This window comes from Echeneis naucrates, chromosome 11 (genome assembly GCF_900963305.1).
Source record: "Echeneis naucrates chromosome 11, fEcheNa1.1, whole genome shotgun sequence".
Classification (NCBI taxonomy): domain Eukaryota; kingdom Metazoa; phylum Chordata; class Actinopteri; order Carangiformes; family Echeneidae; genus Echeneis; species Echeneis naucrates.
The window spans coordinates 3941902-3960587 of record NC_042521.1 but is presented as its reverse complement, the minus strand read 5'-3'; the positions used below and the strand labels follow the sequence as shown (position 1 = coordinate 3960587).

At 44.3% G+C, this 18686-nt stretch overlaps 2 protein-coding genes across 4 annotated transcripts in view; one reads left to right on the top strand and one right to left on the bottom strand.

Annotated features, from left to right (window-relative positions):
• The first annotated feature begins 2491 nt into the window (after positions 1–2491).
• Positions 2492–8073, top strand: LOC115050974 (cyclin-dependent kinase 5 activator 1). Of its 2 annotated transcripts, none has more exons than XM_029514174.1 (2): positions 2492–2540; positions 2871–8073. In XM_029514174.1, exon 2 carries the CDS (start codon positions 3030–3032, stop codon positions 4017–4019), a length of 990 nt encoding a protein of 329 aa, XP_029370034.1. In that variant the 5' UTR covers positions 2492–2540; positions 2871–3029; the 3' UTR covers positions 4020–8073. The 2 variants fall into 2 exon arrangements, with proteins under 2 accessions (XP_029370034.1, XP_029370035.1); XM_029514175.1 differs by having other exon boundaries at positions 2512–2589.
• Positions 8074–16651: 8578 nt separating this feature from the next.
• myo1g (myosin IG) overlaps positions 16652–18686 on the bottom strand; it is a 36659-nt gene continuing 34624 nt past the window's right edge. The window contains exon 23 of one of the 2 annotated variants that reach the window (XM_029514529.1): positions 16652–17335. In XM_029514529.1, the coding sequence (XP_029370389.1) occupies positions 17173–17335 (163 nt within the window). In that variant the 3' untranslated portion in view covers positions 16652–17172. The remainder of the gene's footprint in view (positions 17336–18686) is intronic. The other variant, XM_029514530.1, reaches the window with a different exon arrangement.

Sequence of the window (18686 nt, the reverse complement as noted above, 5' to 3'; positions counted from 1 at the left end):
ACGGTAAAGTATCGGTTAACCCCGCATCATTTGGGCTGCTGGTATTCATGAGGAAGTTAATTATACTGAATTGACAGCAATTTGGGTGGTGTTGTGGATGTGTGGTGCGCCCAACAAGCTTCTTCTTCTTTTAGCTGTGTTTGTGATTGTTGTTTGAAGTGCCAGAAGGCCACTGAATACATTTGTATATATTTCATTTTAGACGACCACGCTACTAAAGGTTCAGGAAGAATTAACATTTTTAAAAACATGGTAAGCTTCCTGATTTTAATATGCAGATGTCTTTATCAGCAGCTGAAGAGTGAGCTTAAATATTTGTCTAAAATTTCATGAAATCAAATCTTCTCCGACCTCTGTGTGTGTCCGATTTTTGCTGTCCTGTACACAAAACGACGCTTCTTATCTCGTCCTTCCAGCATTTGTTTATTTTGTTTATCATCTCATTTCCGACAATTTCCCACCTCTGGGGAAATCCTTGAAAAGCAACAAGTCAAGTCTTTCGCTGTAGACTGATGTCAAAGTGCCATGAAAGGATGTTAGTGCTTATTTTAATGTAATCATGAGGCAGTGACCGCCATTTTCTAATAAGGGCTTGTAGTTTGTAAATAATTTATCACTGCATAACCAGGCCAACAGTTTGCTGATTCTTCATGGATCCATTCCAGGCTGTTCATATGAACTTTGCCGTTACCAGATTGCAGCAATCCCTTTAAAAAGGCTCCAACTTTGTAATAATATGCTGTTATGTATTGAAGAGTGCTCTAAAAATCTGCAAACCAAATCTGCAGTCACAAATGCTGATAAGCTGTTAATGAAGGCGTCAGTTAAAGGGACCTTAAGAGTTTGACTTCTTCATGCAACTGAGCTCTGGAGCTTTAGTTATTAACTGCTAATAAAGCCACTTATTGTAACTAATAACAAATATAACACAAGAAATTGTGCAATATATGCAGTATGTGTGAATAACACACTGTACACAACAGAGGAAGTGGCAGTTTCATTGATATTCTCCTCGCCGTAATTTCAAACGCTGCATCTTATCCTCTTATACTCGACAGCTCAGGCAATGACCTACAATTCAGGATGGACTCATGAAGACACTTACATAATAAGACCTGACTTTCCTCCACGTGAGGGCGGTTTACTCACCCCAGCCCGTGGTAAACCCTCTCAGGAGGCTACTCTGTCACTTCATCACCATCCGGTGATAGTTCATTTTAAATTTGGTCCTGACAAGGGCGCTGAGCTGATGGATTCACTGGACATGAGGGCAGAGAGGAGACGACAGATGAGGATCATTATGGCAACATGGACTGACACTAAAGGGCCACAGTCGCTGTAAAACGTGGTGTTAACTTTACTATGCAATAAAATTTAAATGCAGCATAACACAGCACAGGTTTGAGGGAAGTACAGGAGCACTTGTGGCAGCTCTGCGTCTGTCTGAGGTGTAAGAAAAATGCATGAATGTCCCATAAAGCAACATGAACCTGTGAATTTCACCTCCCAGTGCTTGACGCTCTGCAGGCCTCTCGGGGATTACAGCTTTATATCGGCCCACATGCATCCTGCACCATTCGATGAAACATTTATTACACAGGTAATCTGCTACTGCATGCAATCCTTCCTTATTAAACCAGCAGCACGCCTGCTGGTGCTGCTGCTGACTGTTTTCAAGTTTAGATTTAGTTTTGGAGCAGCAGTTGAGACCAGTCTGACCACGAGGTCCGTTTAACAGCTGCTGTGGGGATTTCTCTCAAATCACACGATCATCACTTTCCTCCTTTTCATCATCTCATGATAAAATGGAAACCAGCTGACTTTGTAGTTTTCACTTACTCACTTTGTTTTAAAGGTCATTTAAATTATTGTTCGTTGCATTTCGTTATTAGACTCTTAATCAGGCTTAGCTGTAACAATTTTCAATTTAGTTATATTTTCTATTTTATCATAGTTTACTTCCATCATTTAGGAGTTGAGTGTGTTATTTTACTTTATAATTTTTATTCTATTTCCCCATTAAGACCAGTCTGCACAGCGGATGTATGTCTGGCTTTGGTTTTGGTTTGGTGTGGGTGTGTGTGGAGGCTGAGCCCCTTTAGGAGGAGTCTGTCTGGGGGGGGGGTTGGTGTGTGATGGGCCGCTCCTCTCTCTCACTGGCTGCTCTCCTCTCTGGGTGTCGGATCCCGTTCAGAGGTCCGACTGTCGGACCGATCAGTCCGGGTCCAGGTCTGAGGAAGACTTCCCAGCTCGGGTCTGTGGGAGCGGACATGAGATGCGTCGGAAGGACTCGGGCGCTGTGAAAAAGTTGAATTTTGGTTTTCCGACCCGGGACATGGAGGAGAGATTAACCCCGGCCCGGAGCGTGTCCTCTGCACCGCGGCTGCCGAGCTCCGACGCTCCGCTGCGGACTCCGCTTCTCTGAAGAGTCGGTGGAGAGGAGCGACCCTCCGCTGCGTCCGGATCCGGCTGCGCTCCTGAGGACTGCGGCAAAAGAGTGAAAACAACAACCAACAGCCTCACCTGAACCTCTCGGACAGGTGAGGCAGAACGGTGGATGTGTTTTTGTGGACAGAAGCAGTCTCTCAGGTCAGGCAGATGAAACTGAAGCTTTCTTTCAGAGTAGAAGCTCAAAGATTTGTGCAGACTGCAGAATAAAAAAAAAACTCCTTCCAGTCAATTCTTCATTCATTAAAGCAGCCTGTTCCAGCTCCTGGTGAAGTTTCCAGGCTGAAATACTGACGTATTTTAAGGTGTTTGGAAACTTTGGCGTCTTCTCTGTGGAAGTCAAAATGTAAAGTAGGTTTGTGTTTGTGTGAAATCCTTGTTGTGTTAACAATAATCTCCTCTGTTGTGTTTCGTTGCTGCAGGTGACGTTGAACGTGTCCACCGCTCTGATTTATCTGACATGTCTGCACTGCTCAGCTCCTCTTCTTGAGCGTTCACGTCTCCTGGAGCTGGAGAAATAAAGCAGAGGCGAAACACCTTCCTCCTCTGAGACGGTCTAATCTCTGGAGCTGTGACTCACCATGGGCACCGTGCTGTCGCTGTCGCCCGGCTCCCGCAAGTCCGGATACTATGACAGCCGTCCGGGCTCGCTCAGCCACTACCCGAGCCTCAGCAGCCGCTCCCTCAACAGCCAGAAGGACCGCGGCCTGAAGAGGGGCCAGTCCATCTTCCTGCCGGCGCTGACCTGGAAACGACTGGTGGCCTCCACGAAGAAGAAGGGCAACTCCAAGAAAGGCCCCGGAGGTCCGGGGGGCCTCGGGGAACCCCTGAACAACAACAACATCAACGTCTACCAGAAGGACGCGGTGCTGCACCTCAACCGGGAGAATGTGAAGAAGTCGCTGTCGTGTGCCAACCTGTCCAGCTACGAGGGCCCAGCAGGACTGGGTCTGGGGCTGGGCTATGGGCTGGGGATGGGTCAGGGCCACGGATACGGATACAACAAATCCCAGCAGCTCTCCTCCGTGAAAAAAGTCCCCCAGGGCGGCCTGACGTCCTCTCCGAAGCGCGTCATCGTCCAGGCCTCCACCAGCGAGCTCCTGCGCTGCCTGGGAGAGTTCCTGTGCTGTCGCTGCTACCGCCTGAAGCACCTGTCCCCGGCCGACCCGGTGCTCTGGCTGCGGGCCGTGGACCGCTCGCTGCTGCTGCAGGGTTGGCAGGACCAGGCCTTCGTCACGCCGGCCAACGTGGTCTTCGTCTACATGCTGTGCCGAGACGTGGTGGATGGTGACCTGGTGGCGTCGGAGCACGAGCTGCAGGCCATCCTGCTCACCTGCCTCTACCTGTCCTACTCCTACATGGGCAACGAGATCTCGTACCCGCTCAAGCCCTTCCTGGTGGAGGCCGGTAAGGAGGCCTTCTGGGACCGCTGCCTCGCCATCATCGACGCCACCAGCGCCAAGATGCTGCGCATCAACGCAGACCCGCACTTTTTCACTCAAGTATTTGCCGAACTGAAGAGTGAAGGCGCCTGCGGCCCTCAGGACTACAGTCGGGTGCTGGATCGGTGAGAGGAGGTCGGAGCACCCGTCCTTTGCTGACCGCATGCCTTTTTGTACGTCCGTGCACACACATTTGTCTCATGCAGACCTCCCTCCCGTTTTCTGCTTCTCTGCAGAAGTATTGAAAGCCTCTTTCCACAAAAGACTTATTTATTCACTCCATCTGTGTTTGTGTCTGTCGTCTGTTTCCGCCACAGATAGAAACTTTTTTCCCATGAAGGTTATTTCTGATCATTTGCACATAAACAGAGGCTTACATGAACTTTTTTTCCACCTGAGTTTACACGAGTTGAGGAAATGTTTGGTCCACCTGTGCCATCTGAGGCTGGTCCCTGTCTTCCCAGCTGACCAGCTGCCCACCCCCCCTCCCCCCACATCTCCACACAATTCATCAGGATCTGCAAAGCCAGTGTCCCACCCTCACTTGGCTGAATGTCACCACTCAGTAGGAACAGCACAAGGATTTTTAAATAACGTCATTCACCCTCAGCGATAGAATAATCCACCTTTGTTTTCCTGGACAAGACGAGGAGACGTCCCGACGTCCTCAGCTGGTGAAGCCGGCAGTGCAAAGTGACTCAGACTGATGGGAGCAGCTGAGATGTCCATGTCAGGTCCCGCTGGTCCTGCTGTGTGCCGTGTAATCAGTGAAGAAAAGTGAACAGGCAGTGTTTTGAGGAGCCTTTTGGGGGTTTTCTGACCTGAGGGGACAGTTGCTGCTTTGTTTGGTGTTTGTTTGTTTTTTGTTTTTTTTAATCTTTACCCGACTAAACCTGCCTGTGAGTGTCTGTTTTATCTCATCTGGAGGGACGCTTCCTGCTGCACCCAGAATACGGGTTTCAGATTGCCGTGCTTTGTGTTCCAGGAGGCGTAGTGTTTGCGTTAACGTGCGTAGGCATTGTGCGGTGGACGGCAGCCAGGGTCGTCAGCTGTTTACCCCATCCTTTGTTCCCTGCGTCTTGTTGACAGGGCACCCACAGCCGGGGTATTAATGAGATTAGCAGATTACTGCAGCCCCTCCCTGCTCTCCACTGCCCCCCTCTTGTCCACTCGGCAGCCCTGCAGAGCATCAGTGGCTAATCCTGGCCGGGCTGGACTGTAAACACACACACACACACACTTAAATGCCTCGTCTTGTGCGATGCACTCTCTTCGGTGTGTGAATAAAAACTCTTCTGTTGTGTGAGAGAGCGACCCAGGCAGGAATGACAGATGAGAGCTGTTGTGGTTGATGGGCTTCGTTGGTGTTGCTCCTGAATTTGTCCCACTTTCCCATCAGTCAGCCGGACATCCTCATCTGCCATCGAGAGGCTTTTGGGAACAGGGAGTTGTTTTCTCTCCTAAATTACTCGCTTAAATGAACCATTGGCATTTGTGCTCCAGTGACTTCAATCTCCATTTCCTGCGTGTTGTAAATGTGTTCGTGTTTTACAGAGATGGGTCACAAATGAACTTTACTGCTCTCTTTAATTTAAAAGCACACAAGATATAATATTCATCTGGGTTTCGTGTCCCAAGCTGACCACGAGCTTAGTGTCCTGCTGCAAAAGATCAGTTTACGGTTCATATCTTCAGATGCTGTCTGCTGCGAAAAATGCTTCGATGTGCAGAAAGTAGATAGAAAAGTAGCAGAAAAGCACAAATTAGCTGATCACTATGCATCAGACTGGCTCTCAGCACATAAAAGGGAAATAAGCAGTGAAACGGTTGCAAATTATATATCTGGAGTGAGATTTTAGCATTTTTATCAATTTTCTTCATTTTTTGTTTTTATCCAAACAAATTCGTTTGGATAAATGTATGCATCCAACCTGCCAACAATTAAAAGTTGCAAAAAAAAAACCACAGTAACAAACACAAGTCTGACAGAGAGACTTTTTTTTTCTTTCCTCTGTTGTTGGCCATTTTCTTGGCTTGAGGCTGGGAATTGTTTCAAAGCCTTAAACATCCACCACTAAATGTTGGCAACAGTAGCATGTGGCCTCGGATCGTTTGGGCAGTTGGACGTTTTGCGGCTCCGCCTCCCTCCAAATGAGGGAGTCGCCCTTTTACGCTCTGCTGTGATGCTACACTCATCCACAAGGTCATATGATAAACAGGCAACCCTGTAAGATCTGATGTGCATACAAACACTCCTTGGTGCTCTCCTTGGGTAATCCAGGCCTAATCCCCCCCGCCCAATCAAACAGAGAGAGGGAGCAAAGGATGGAAGAAATTAGTAAAAGGTTCAGGATCTGATGAGATTTGGTGTCAGACTTCCTGTACAGTCTTAGCCAGGTGCCTCGGAGAAAGACCAGATCTTCTGCTCGGGTTTACTGGAGTCAAACTCGCCTTCGGGATGTAGAGAGAGACGACAGAAGTGAAACGCCCCCGCCGATGCTGCCGCTGTCTCTGTCTAGAGTGTTGATCGGCAGCCATTTTGGGCTCGTCGTGGCGGTCACTGCAGCTCTCTCTCTCTCTCTCTCTCTCTCCATCCTGGCTCCAGCTTTAACAAGGACACTTGTGTCTTGGCTGGACCCCCCCGACTCCCCTCCCCTCCCCTCCCCTCCCCTCCCCTCCCAGCCTCATATCAACACACACTCAGCTGTTGTTCCCGGCCTGTTTCATTGGATTTGACACCCCACACCCGCCAGCCATTGTCAGGACGAGGAAGGGCAGAATGGGACTGTTTGTTGGCATCAGATTGGTCGAGTGTGTGTGCGTGCGAATGTGGGTCAAAGTTAAGGGCAACATCTGCTTTCACCAGCCGTCTCCTGCAGACCTGGACGTTAATTAATTGAGAAGATTCAGAACAACATGCTCAAGCGATGCTGATATTAACTGCTGCCCTGACAGCAGTGACGGCTGAGGAAAAAAACAAACCAAACTAAACAAAGAAACAACCCTCGCTTAAGTTTGTCTCTTTCTTCGTACTCCCTCATGGCACAGACACACAGGAAACAGGTTTATCTATTGTTTATTTACCAATTAAAAAATATGATGACATTTGTTAAATGTGACATAAATTTGGTAGGCAACTGTCCCCCCCCCCAATCAGCGCCGTGCTGGATGGTTGTAGCTGCTCCTGTGGTCGTTTCACCGGACGAAGCGGCTTCAAAGCCAATTAACTCACATCTCAACATGAGCTCTAATTCTGTTCATCCAATCAAAGCCCTCAGCATGACTCCTGAGCTCTCCTAAGTGACGGACGGCGAAGAGACACATGATGCCTGTGACATCGCTGCGGCTCATTTGTAACGCTTTTTTAACAAGATTAAAGCTGACATTTAGAGCAAACGGGATCTTAATATGTGGACAGGACCTTCATCTGGGACTTTGGCACCTCTGCTTTACAGGCTGTTTCAGATTCTGGCTTCTTCTTGTGGACAATGTGACAAAGATTTTAAGGGTACTGATGGTGTTATTTTGTATTTTTCCTACTGTCAACAAGTCCCACGCATTAGACTGCATTTTAGTACTTTCTCTGTCTGTAATGTAAAAACAAAACAAAAAAAACAACACATTTCTTGATGGAAACAGGAGAAATTTGTAAACTTGCTGAGGACTATTTCCAGCTGTGGATGAATACAGCAGCAGGATACCATATAGAGGATTTACTCTGTGACGCAAAACAATATTGATATATAAGACCTTTGCAACAGCGACGATTGGTTGGTTGTGGATAAATTAAATGTTGGTTTTGGTGTTTCCATGGGATTTGTTGACAGTAAGAGAAATATCAATCTATCACCAGGATTATCTTCTAAGTCGCCACAGCTCTGTGAGTTGTGTTATTTCAGTGTGCTGCTGCTGCTGCTGCTGTTGCTGCTGCTGTAGGTTGGTATGAGATTTAAATGTCATACCTTCGACTGATGATGTAAATATGTGGATGTGTAACAAAAAGAGCTGTTAAGAATGAAACCATGAACAAAAAGAAATAGTCTTGCTGTGTAGTAGCATGCATGTCAGCCAGGTAGTTTAGAGATTTTTCTTAGTTTTTTTTTTTTTTTTTTTTTTTACCTCTGCTTATATTTCATTTTTATATGTGATGTTTTAAATGAAAGATTATTTCTTTGGTGACTTAAAACTGGATCTCATTGGAGTGTTTCTTCGTAGGAAACATGATATCAACAGTATTAAAGTCTCTTGTGACTGCAGGTTCAACTATCATAATCGTCTGTCCGTGTTTAGAAACAAAAGGAAAAAAAAAAAAACTCAAATCATTCTCTCAAGCTTGAAATAGCAAAGCATGTGACTTCATATGCGTTATAACAGAATTTTAACTTAACGTCTATGGTTTTGAACTTGATTTGTCATTTTGCGAAGTAAAGATGTGGTGAGATGGACGTTTTTTAGGTTCAGCCTGTTTTGTTGCTAAAATTCATAAAGACAGCGTCATCTCCCGCAACAAGGAACTCACTGCCCCCCCTCAGATTCACACAGAGTACAGTAAAGGACTGATCGAAGTTACAAGCTATCAATAGCTTTTTTCACCAATGCACCAGCTGGCGGCACAAAGTCGGCCATTGTACATGTAGCATTTGTCGTAGGCGGCTCTTGCTCGGCCCGCGGCCTCGGCGACCATAGCTATTCAGACTTCACCGTCTCCAGATCAACGCAACACCTCCGCTGTGTTGTGCCAACACTGGACAGATGTTAGTATGGAGATAAATATATTATCTGTCCGTCACCGCCCAGGTACCCCTGAGTTTCCATGGTTACCTCCCTCAGCCATCATTAAAACTGTCACACCAAAATGAGGCAGCACATCACCTCCAGTGACTTTTGTAAAGCCACCGCAGCATTTCTGTGGCTATGAAGTTAAATACTGTTGACAGGGAAAACTTGAAGTAAAACAAATGTGACTGTTTCATTTCTCCATGTTTTGTTTGTTTGTTTGTTTCCTTTTCATGATGATGATGTTTACTATGTTGATTATTTAATAAAGTATTGAGCTGAAATCCAAACCTGATGTTTCTCTCTTTTCATACACGTGCAGCTTTCTTACACTGTTGCATCTGCGACGTTCACACACTTAACCAAAACTGGCTTTTGTTCTCCGCACATCACACGTGATAAACTCTCCGCCTGCAATCCAACTAACTTCAGTCTGGCTGTAAATTCATGTGGGACATAAAAAAGCTTAATGCACAGCTACACAATAGCCCGGCGCTGCAGATGGCCGTTTGGCCTCGCCCCATCTGAGCGTGTCCTTGCAGTCAATCACCACCCTCTGCCACAACCACAGGTGGAAATCCTGAGCTGCAGCCTCGGCCCAGCAACATGCTGCACTGCATGATGGGAAAACATGAACGAACATAAGTCGAGTTCTGCCGCTGAGTTCAGTTCTCTGTTGTTAAAACTGAGACATGAAGAGTAGAAGCATCATTCCGTCTTCTACTACTCATCCATTTCCCCATACAGAACACAGATCTGTGAAACACCACAATGAACCGACAGTGAAATGCCACATTTTTCATTTTTTTAACAGATTTAGCATTCAGCTTCTATCATGGACCAGATGTCTGCCACAAAACTAAGACTCAAAACTGACTTTTCAGTCAAAGCAGCTTACTTACTGAGGCGCGATGCGTCTGTCTGGGCTCTCTGTCTGATGGTATTGGAGAATGATTATTTAAATGCCATTTATAATCTGTTCACAATGCTGAACTGAGACAGCAGCAGCAGGGGGAAAAGAAAACCCCAAACATATGCAGCTGGTCAGAGCTGGGGTCAGTGGCTACGACTGGGGACACCTCACAGGGCAGAGAGGTGAAGGAGGTGAGGCCAGGATGGGTTAAAAAAAAAAAAAAGAGGACAGATGAAGTGAGATGAAGAGGATTCGCTGCAGATGGCTGCCACAGCCTGACTGAGTGCTTTCCAGCTTCCTCCCGTCCTCCGAGGACACAAATCACCGAGCTCGCTGCCTCCCAGTGTCACACTTCTATAGTGGATGTGTTAGTTCCCAGCGGCTTCCTGAAAGACTCGGCTGCTGTTCACTGGTTTTTATCAGCCCTCTGGGATCCAACATGCTCCAACAACCCCACCTTCAATGCAGCCCATGGATGGTATCCAGAGACATTATCAATTCAAGCAACAGCAACACTTTTCTAGTTCAGGCTCACCACAATCGACTACTTTCAGCTTCTCATTTTTCAACAGAAAGTGAGTCGTCAGTCATTTGCAACAATAATTAAAAAGTGCAAACATAAGAAAATCCTTCTTTAATAGCAGCTGTCCAAACAAACAGGTGAATAAGAGCACCAGACAAAGCTGATCTGTCAAGCTTTGGATTTCTTCACGTGTCCAAGCTCAGTGCAAAACTCCTCACGTTAATAAGACCAAAGCACAAAGTGTTCCAGTCGTCTGCGTGTCTGCCACCTCAATACCTTCAGTCCAAGCTGTAAATGGCCAAACTGGTTAGGCCTCACTAGTTTGCGCAGGTTATGTTTTAAATCAATTGCTAACTTCCACCATCCTTTTAAACTGCAGTAGGAGAGGAGCTTCAAGTGACCATCATTGTGACCATATATGCATTTGAGAAATATAAATCTAATTTCTTAAATCTCAAGACGTGGAACAGTTTCACGCACCAAAGTTCACTTTCACCATAATGACGGTAACACAGATCTGCTGATCTGCTGCAGCTGAGCTTTAAAGGTAACATCAGGGTCAGCCTCCACTGTGAGATTCTTTACAGATCATGGTACAGTTTGGGACCTTGGAGAGGAGCCGCTCGCTGTCACATCCTGACTGAGCGAACAGATGGTTCAATCAGCCATGCAGTCATAAGAAGTGGGTGAAGGACAACGCCAGAGGGGACTCCAGTCCATCCAGAGATGTCAAATTTCACTGGACAGCTCTTGTTAAAGCCACATATATATATATATATATATATATAAATGACTACCACTATGTTTCATTACATTAAAACCCTTTATACATTAATATATCATGAATAACTATCCTGCTCATTTTCCTGCCAATGTAGAAATATTTTGGGTGAAATCCTTCCTCATGGACTGATGATGATTTCATGTTTATCTGTTCAATATGAAACTAAAAAGAAAAACTACTCTTCCTAAAGATGTTGGTTTTATCTATTTCTCTTTATATATTTGGTCTCCACTGCTTCCTTTGGACATTGGTCTTCGGCCAACATTTAAAACTATTTTTATTTACCTTAAAAGCAGGACTTTCACTTCTATTGGAGGTTTGTTTTAAAGTTTTTAACTTGAATATAGACTGTGAAGTGGTTTCACGTGACAGCAGCAATTAAAAGTGGTTTCTGAAATATTTCCTGATTATAGGAAGCATTTGGACTGATGGCATGTTGATTCAGAGTGAGCCAAAGCAAAAACCAATCTCCCCCCTCATGTTACTGTAATCTCCAGCATGTGACCTCCCCCGGGCTTGATGACGGAGAGACGCTGGAAAACCTGCAGCACTGACCAAACCAGTGGCCTGGTCTGCACTGAGAGGATTTAGAAGAGGAAAAAACACAGCAGCTCTGGGACACATATTATATTCCCACTGGTAAATCCTCTCCAACTCATTACCAAATCCTCACTGCAGGGCTGCTAATCTCTAAAGGGAGACGGACCAGGTGCCAGTCTTTTTGTAATGGAATTGCATGGCGCTTTAAGTGATTGCATCAACAACTGCCACTCCTGATAAATTAGATTAGAGGTGGAGGAATTTGACTTTGAGCAGCACTGCAGGAAGAAACCAAGAAACTTCATCTTAATCCAGAACAAATGCTCGGTGACACTATTAGAATTGATTTACACGCATCCACATTGAAACCACTTGATTGTTTGCATTAATGCCTTAATATCTTGTGACGGATCGTGAAGGCGGCAAATACAAGCGTTCCTTTCATTCACGGTGCGATGGAGGTAGATGAATGGAGGTGTCAGAGAAGGAAAAAAATGATTGGAAAAATTTGGTAGAAAACAAGCCTGGCAGCAGCAGCAGCTGTGGTTGTGATGGGGAAACCAGTCAGGGAAATAATAGTTGCACTTTTGTGGATGGAAAAGCTGTCATTAAACTAAACCTATCAGTTTGTCAGGGGTGGGAGGAAAGAAAAGCACGATGAATAAATCTACTGATTCTGTGAAAAAGATTCTGCTTTGGTGGATCAAAATGTTCCTGTTTTGATCTGATGAGTAACTGTTGTTACGTGCGCACGTCTCAAACACACGCACACACCAACTCAACACCAGAGAGGATATGCTTCAATTTGCATTTTCAAAAGCTGCTCTCACACTTCATTTATAAATCACAGCTTTTACATCCATGATTAAGGGATTATCCACAAATGGGTTGAGTGTATATGCTGCTAAAATCTTTGTTTTGGATTGAATGTGATGGAGCACACTACGGGATAAGACTGGTGTGACTGGTGGAGCTCTAACTGGGAGAAGAGATGTGGTTTCCAGTTCATGGCTGAGCTGATGACGGGCTCTGTGGTGGCAACAGATTAACACACAGAACCCAGACGCTTTTATTTGGTGCAGAAACACAGAGCGGCAGATTACAGAGTAACAGATATCAGGCCAATGCCGAGACGCCTTTTGTTTCATTTTCTATAAACAAATCTCGGTCATTTGCTCCAGCATGAGTTCCCTCTGCAGCTGGAGTTTATTTTCTAAGAAGCTGAATCAACTGTGCCAAAAAGACGTCATCAAAACAGACTTTAAATTATACAACACTTAAATTTATTTTGTCAATTTTCTGAGAAAATGGGCCCAGAAAGCAAAGGGCTAAGGTGTGTGGAGGAGGGGCATTTCTGTCGAATGTTTACTTGTACTTTACTCTGAGATCTCAAAATAAAGTGCACCAAAAAGTGAACATGTTGCTGCACAGCTGCAGATTTAGATGGCAAAAGGCATTTTGGGTAAAGCTGTGTATTGTACATAGATATGGAAAGGTTCAGTACGGAAACCAAAAGGAAACTGGAGTTATCGCTCATTTGTGGAAAGTGAAGCAAAGTTGAAAGCAGAATCATAAAACCAGAGTTTCTAAATTATAAATTGAGACATTTCTGGATAAATGCCTGACAACACATAATCCTCTCCTGCTGCTGTTATTTACAATATAACAGGAACTGAGTGAGACTCTAAATTACCCGAAGGTGTGAATGTGAGTGTGAAAGGTTGTTTTTCACCAGAAGTCATTCACATTCCTGTCCAAGACGTACAAGACGTCAGCTAGGATTAGTTCCAGCCCCAGATTAGCCGAAAAGCATAAGTGGTATTGGAAAATGAATAAATTAATGAATAAACAGGAACAGCTGATATCTAATGTCAACTTTTAATGGCTACAATCTGCCAATATCACCAAATGTTGGCCAGAAGACGGTAAAAGTAGAAGAGCAGCACCTTCTGTAAATTCCACTTACAAATGACAACTGCTCAGCTGAGCTTTTACACAGACGAACAGCTAATGTAAAAGAGAAATGAATCCAGTCAGAGCGGGGCTCGGGACAATAGAACCAGGGCTGCCCGACATGCAGAAAATATAACATTAATTACAAAAATCTAAAAATGATGTGATGTATCCAGGAGCAGGATAGATGTTTAACCTCTCATCAGGCATCTGGACCTTTCCTCTGGCTTGTTCACACATTCATGTTACCTGTGGATCATTTAGATGCCATGGCGGTCATGTGAGAGTTGCTGAGAGTTGCAAGAATCGAGGTGTGAATTGGTGTCAAACTGCCTAAGAAGGGATGTCACGACGACCCCATAATTATCGGATAATTGTCGTCTCAGCGCTAACCTCGGGCTGACACTCGCATGACAACTCCAGAGGATCACTGTTCTGCCCCCCCCAGTCACTTCAAAGACACAACATGCATTTACATTATTTACAACATCTGATCTGGGAGTCAGCAAACTCACGGGTCAGTTGTTTTCTGCGACTGGTAATTCTGAAACATGAAGCTGCAATAACAGACTGACCAGACTGACATCACGTTATCTCGTCCTACCACACCTTGGACTGCCGCATGCAAGCTGATATCTGGCAATGATACACTCACGTCACTGAAGCCAGTCACATCATCCATTATGCACAACATCAAGCTTTAATAAAATTTAAACCAATGAGGATATAGAAATAAAAAGAGTTCTGATGGCAGATGGAATTATCTGCAGACTAAAGTTTACTCCTGTATGGGCCTCATCCTTCTTCACAGGTTACCACAATGTTGTAAAAACTATAAAAAATGTCATAGTGCACTGTCCCTTTTGTCCCTTTAAGAAGTTACAAGATAAAAAGTGTAGTATGTCAACACAATCCTTAACACATCACCTTAAACAAACTAACTGTCAACAAATGAGAAAAATACCTGAAGTGGGCATTTAACCGCAAATCACCAGAAATACAGCAGAATACTTTTATCTCAATTTTGCATTACAGAACATTATTTTAATTTTTTTTTCTGTTTTTAAACAAACAAACAAACAAACAAACAAACAAACAAGCTAACACACAGGCTAACAGAGAGGCTAACGACAAGCTAACAGAGAGGCTAGCACAAAGGCTAACAGAGATGCTAACGACAGGCTAACAGAGAGGTTAGCACAAAGGCTAACAGAGAGGCTAACGACAGACTAGCCCAGCCTTTCACATTAGCCTGCTGATTTCACACGATGATTCCAGTCACAGATATTTTCCTTCCTGTCAACTTTATAGCATTAAAATACAAACACGCCGTCAGATCCATCTATTCCCTCGTTCTTACCTGTAAATCCAAACATGAAGGCCGAAGGAGGCTTCAAGGATTAAAAAGCGACCCGCTACTTTAAACTCACAGGAAAGAACGGGACATAAAGTGAAATTCCCCAAAATGTAAACAAAGTAAACAAGATAAACAAGATTTTAAACACAGATCGACTTTTTTTTTCCACCTTTTACCTGAAAGGTCAGAGCAGTCGATTACAGATAACACTGATGAGCAGAGCAGCGCACTTATAAACAGCATTGCAACGAACTGCAGCAAATTTTACCTCCTACTTTGATGCACATTTTAAAATTCTGCATTCAATGCATTAACAATCACAAGTTAATGTATTACACATGCTTTTCGTCTTTTTTAAGTTGCTTTTTTCCCTTGTACTCAAAGTTGAGAAGTGTTGATGCAGGCGCTGGAACATGAACACAGAGCTGAGATCTGCAGTCATTTCTCTGAGTGTGTCACTTATACAGACACAACACATTTCCCTCTGTTTCCATATTATTCAAATCCCCCTGATCACAAATAAACACTGACTTACAGAATGTTACGGAGCAGGAGGGAGATTTGGGGTTTGTGGAGAAAGATAATATTCATTAGACTGGACCATCTGCATTCTCAGTTCACTTTTTGCCTTTAAATACCTTAATGGTTAAAGTAGATGATGGATTTTATACTTATTAATTTACTAGATTTTTAAAATAATATAATCATTAACTATGCTCATTGACAGAAAGTGAAATATGTCATATACAAGAATATCCAGGCTTTAGTTCAAATCCTCCTGGTGTGTCCCTCAGACTGTCTGTCTTCAGTCTCAGTTCGGGACGTGTCATGAAGCTACTCCTGCTCTTTTTTGACAGTTTGCTTCGAGTCACTGTCGAGCTGAAAGATGAACAGCGGTCCCTGTTTTAGCTCGCAGGCTTTTTGTCAAGGCCCTTTCTGCATTTGGCTGCGTTCACCCTTCCTCTGAAGAGAAATGGAGTATACACACGATCTGTCCCTCAGCAGTCTTATCACAGAGAGGTTCAGGTCATGCCCTGCCCCGCTGTGCCTTTCTAAACGAGGTCCAATCAGTTCTGTTTGCCACAGATGGACTCCAATTAGAGTCCCAGAGACATCTCAAGGACGATTAAAGCAAACAGTAAACAACTGACCACAACCACTGTGGTAGGTGTCAGATGCACAATCGTGGAAATGGCTAAACTGTGCAGCACAACGGCTAAAATGTTGAGTTACTGTAAAAGTAGAGGAGAGACTTCATTCTGATTTGCTGTGAGAAATGTGAGAATCTTTGCCATGAGAGGTGATAAAAATTGGAGATGTGGGTGTGATGAGGATCAGACTGGTATATTCAGTCTAATCCAGGCTGCCCTGCGGTTGAGATGATTGTAAACTTCCTGAAATCGCTGCATCTCTGTTTGTTTGCACATGAACATCCAGGCTGATCGCCGACTCCTCCGCCCCTCCTCCTTTTCCTTTCCTGGCTTTCTGGTCGTCTGGTGGTCTAGAGATGATACAGGTCCAGAGGACACCAAGGGGACGACAGAGGAAATGGCTCTTGCGTCACGGAGTCAGGCTTTCTCCGGACGGCGAGCTTGAGTGCAGCTGTTCAGAGGTTCAGTTTGGACTGAAGATCTTTGACTGTCACTTCCTGCTGGGTGGAGAAGCTCCATACAAACAGCGGAATTACTGTTACTGTAAACTGACTGTATTTGTGCAGGAAACCTTCACAATCACGCCAGCTCTCGACCTCTTTTATTCATATTTTTGTCTTTTTTTTTCCACAGGCCCCAAATCCATTTAAAAGAAAAATATTTTGATAAGTGTATTTTCTAACAGCGCTGTTCATGGACTGGAGAGAGTGAATACACAGAGAAACTGCATGAGTAATTCTTGAATAATTTATTTTCTTCCCGTCTTGTTTTTTTTTTTTTTTTTTTTTTTACTTCTGACATGGAAAATTGTTGCTGCATGAGAAAACATACATTAAAGAGTTTGACTTTGCAGCAGTTTTACTGAATGTACAAAAATATATTTGGAAAGCTTTGTCTTGATTGATTGTACGCATTGTTAAAAAAAAGTGCATCTATGTATGCTTTAACTCATTCTTCTTAAAAAAAAAACAAAAAAACACTTTAGATATATAATAACAAAACACAAGCTTCATACACGGAAGGATCGAAGGAGTGTCTGCACCAACACAAACAATTCCAACTTCTCAAGTTTGCCTCTAAAGCTCTTCAGCACTTTGATCATTCTTTGGTAAATGCTGTCGTCATGCAGCTCAGGATGAAAAAAGCAGATTCCACCAACAATTCTTCTGCCAGGTTATTATTTTAAAATCTTTCTAAAAGTACAATTTGAAAAAGTCCTGATAAAGGCGCAAAGCTGCAGTGGCGTCCAGGCCGATCTGTTGGCAGTCTGGTTGGATGGACTCTCTTAGTTTCCGGGGAACAGCAGGATGAAACCGTCTCGACTCTTCTTGAAATCTGCGGCAGCCTGGCCAGGTTTAGTTTCCACCGTCACGCTCTTGAGTTTTCCTCGCATGTGAAGCTGCACGGCTGAACGACAAACCTTCACAGGAAACTGGACTTTTCTTACACTGGAGGACAAAAAGAGAGACACACATCTCTGTATTATTATACTTGTGAAGTTTTTCAGTGGGACAGTTTATTCACCAAACCTTTGAATTAACATCAGACCAAGACCAGAATTTGTTATTTGTCAAAAACGCCTCCTTAAACATCAGTACATTGATGGATGTCTTTAAAGTTGGACTTTTGGAGTCAGACTCTGGTGGACATTGGAAAAACTGCACCTTTTAAAGCTTCCTGTATTGAACAAATGCGTTGCGTATTTCTGAATTGATTGCCTTTGGCTATTTCACACAAAACTACATTTTTACATGAATGCTTTTGGGCAAAATAAGATATGAAGCATCACAACATCCGAGTCTGGACTGTGGGTCTAATGAAACTGAAGCTCTGTAAAAATGTTTATGCCTCAGAAATGCTTATGCTGAAGCTTCACAGCAAAACAAAGCGCTGCAGCTGTTTCCCCAGACAATGAGACGGCCCAAGATCAAATATCAGACAGTATATCTGTCTGAAATCACAATAGAGCGGCCCAACTGATCATAAATAACACTGCTTATCCACTTAAAAGTCTTGAAATGAAACTGAACTGAATTGAATTGAGACCAGGTGTGTTTGAACGTCACATGAAAACCCTGAAAACCTGCACAATGAGAACGTAGATATATTCATCTCAGAGAAATCTGAACCACACACACAATGAGTGTGTGTTTGTTATTGATGACTCTACACTTGGATGAATTTGTGATATCCAGAGTTCAGTTTTGGAGTCCCTGCTGACAGCTGGGATGAGGAAGTGTGTCTGCTCGCCTGCCCGGTTGCTGCACAGTCAGCTGAAGATGATCCACTGTGAAGTTGCAGCTTCCTCTCGGCCCCGCGGGGCTCCTGCAGCCTCAGCGACTCCCCCGCCTCACCAAACACAAGCTCATGGCAGAGGCCGACAAAGAGCCTTACACTGTTTCTAACCCAGTCCCAGGAGATCCCGAGTGCACGGCTGATATTCCTTTTATGAATCTATTCCGATCGGGCATTCGATTGTCAGAAGCACTTCGTTTGAACCCAGCAGATGCAGGACAATATTTTCCAAACAGCTATTTGTGGACGCCTCTGAACGTCAGCAATGTGACTGATTCACAGGGCTGGCTCAGGCTAACAGGACAGGACAGGATGCATCGCTTCAAACACTCAGTCCTGTTATCTGAACTCTGAGAGGTCCTCCTCAGAAAGCTTCTTTTTTTTGGTTTGTTTGGAAAGATGAACTTAATTCATGCAAATTACGCAATTTTATTTGTTATGCAGTCACACTGCAGATCGGGTTTACACACACCAGGTGAGCACATCAGACATCCTCACTGCAGC

What these genes read in the sequence shown, in the direction of transcription:
- LOC115050974 (XM_029514174.1), top strand. Translation starts at nt 3,030, where the DNA reads ATGGGCACCGTGCTGTCGCTGTCGCCCGGCTCCCGCAAGTCCGGATAC.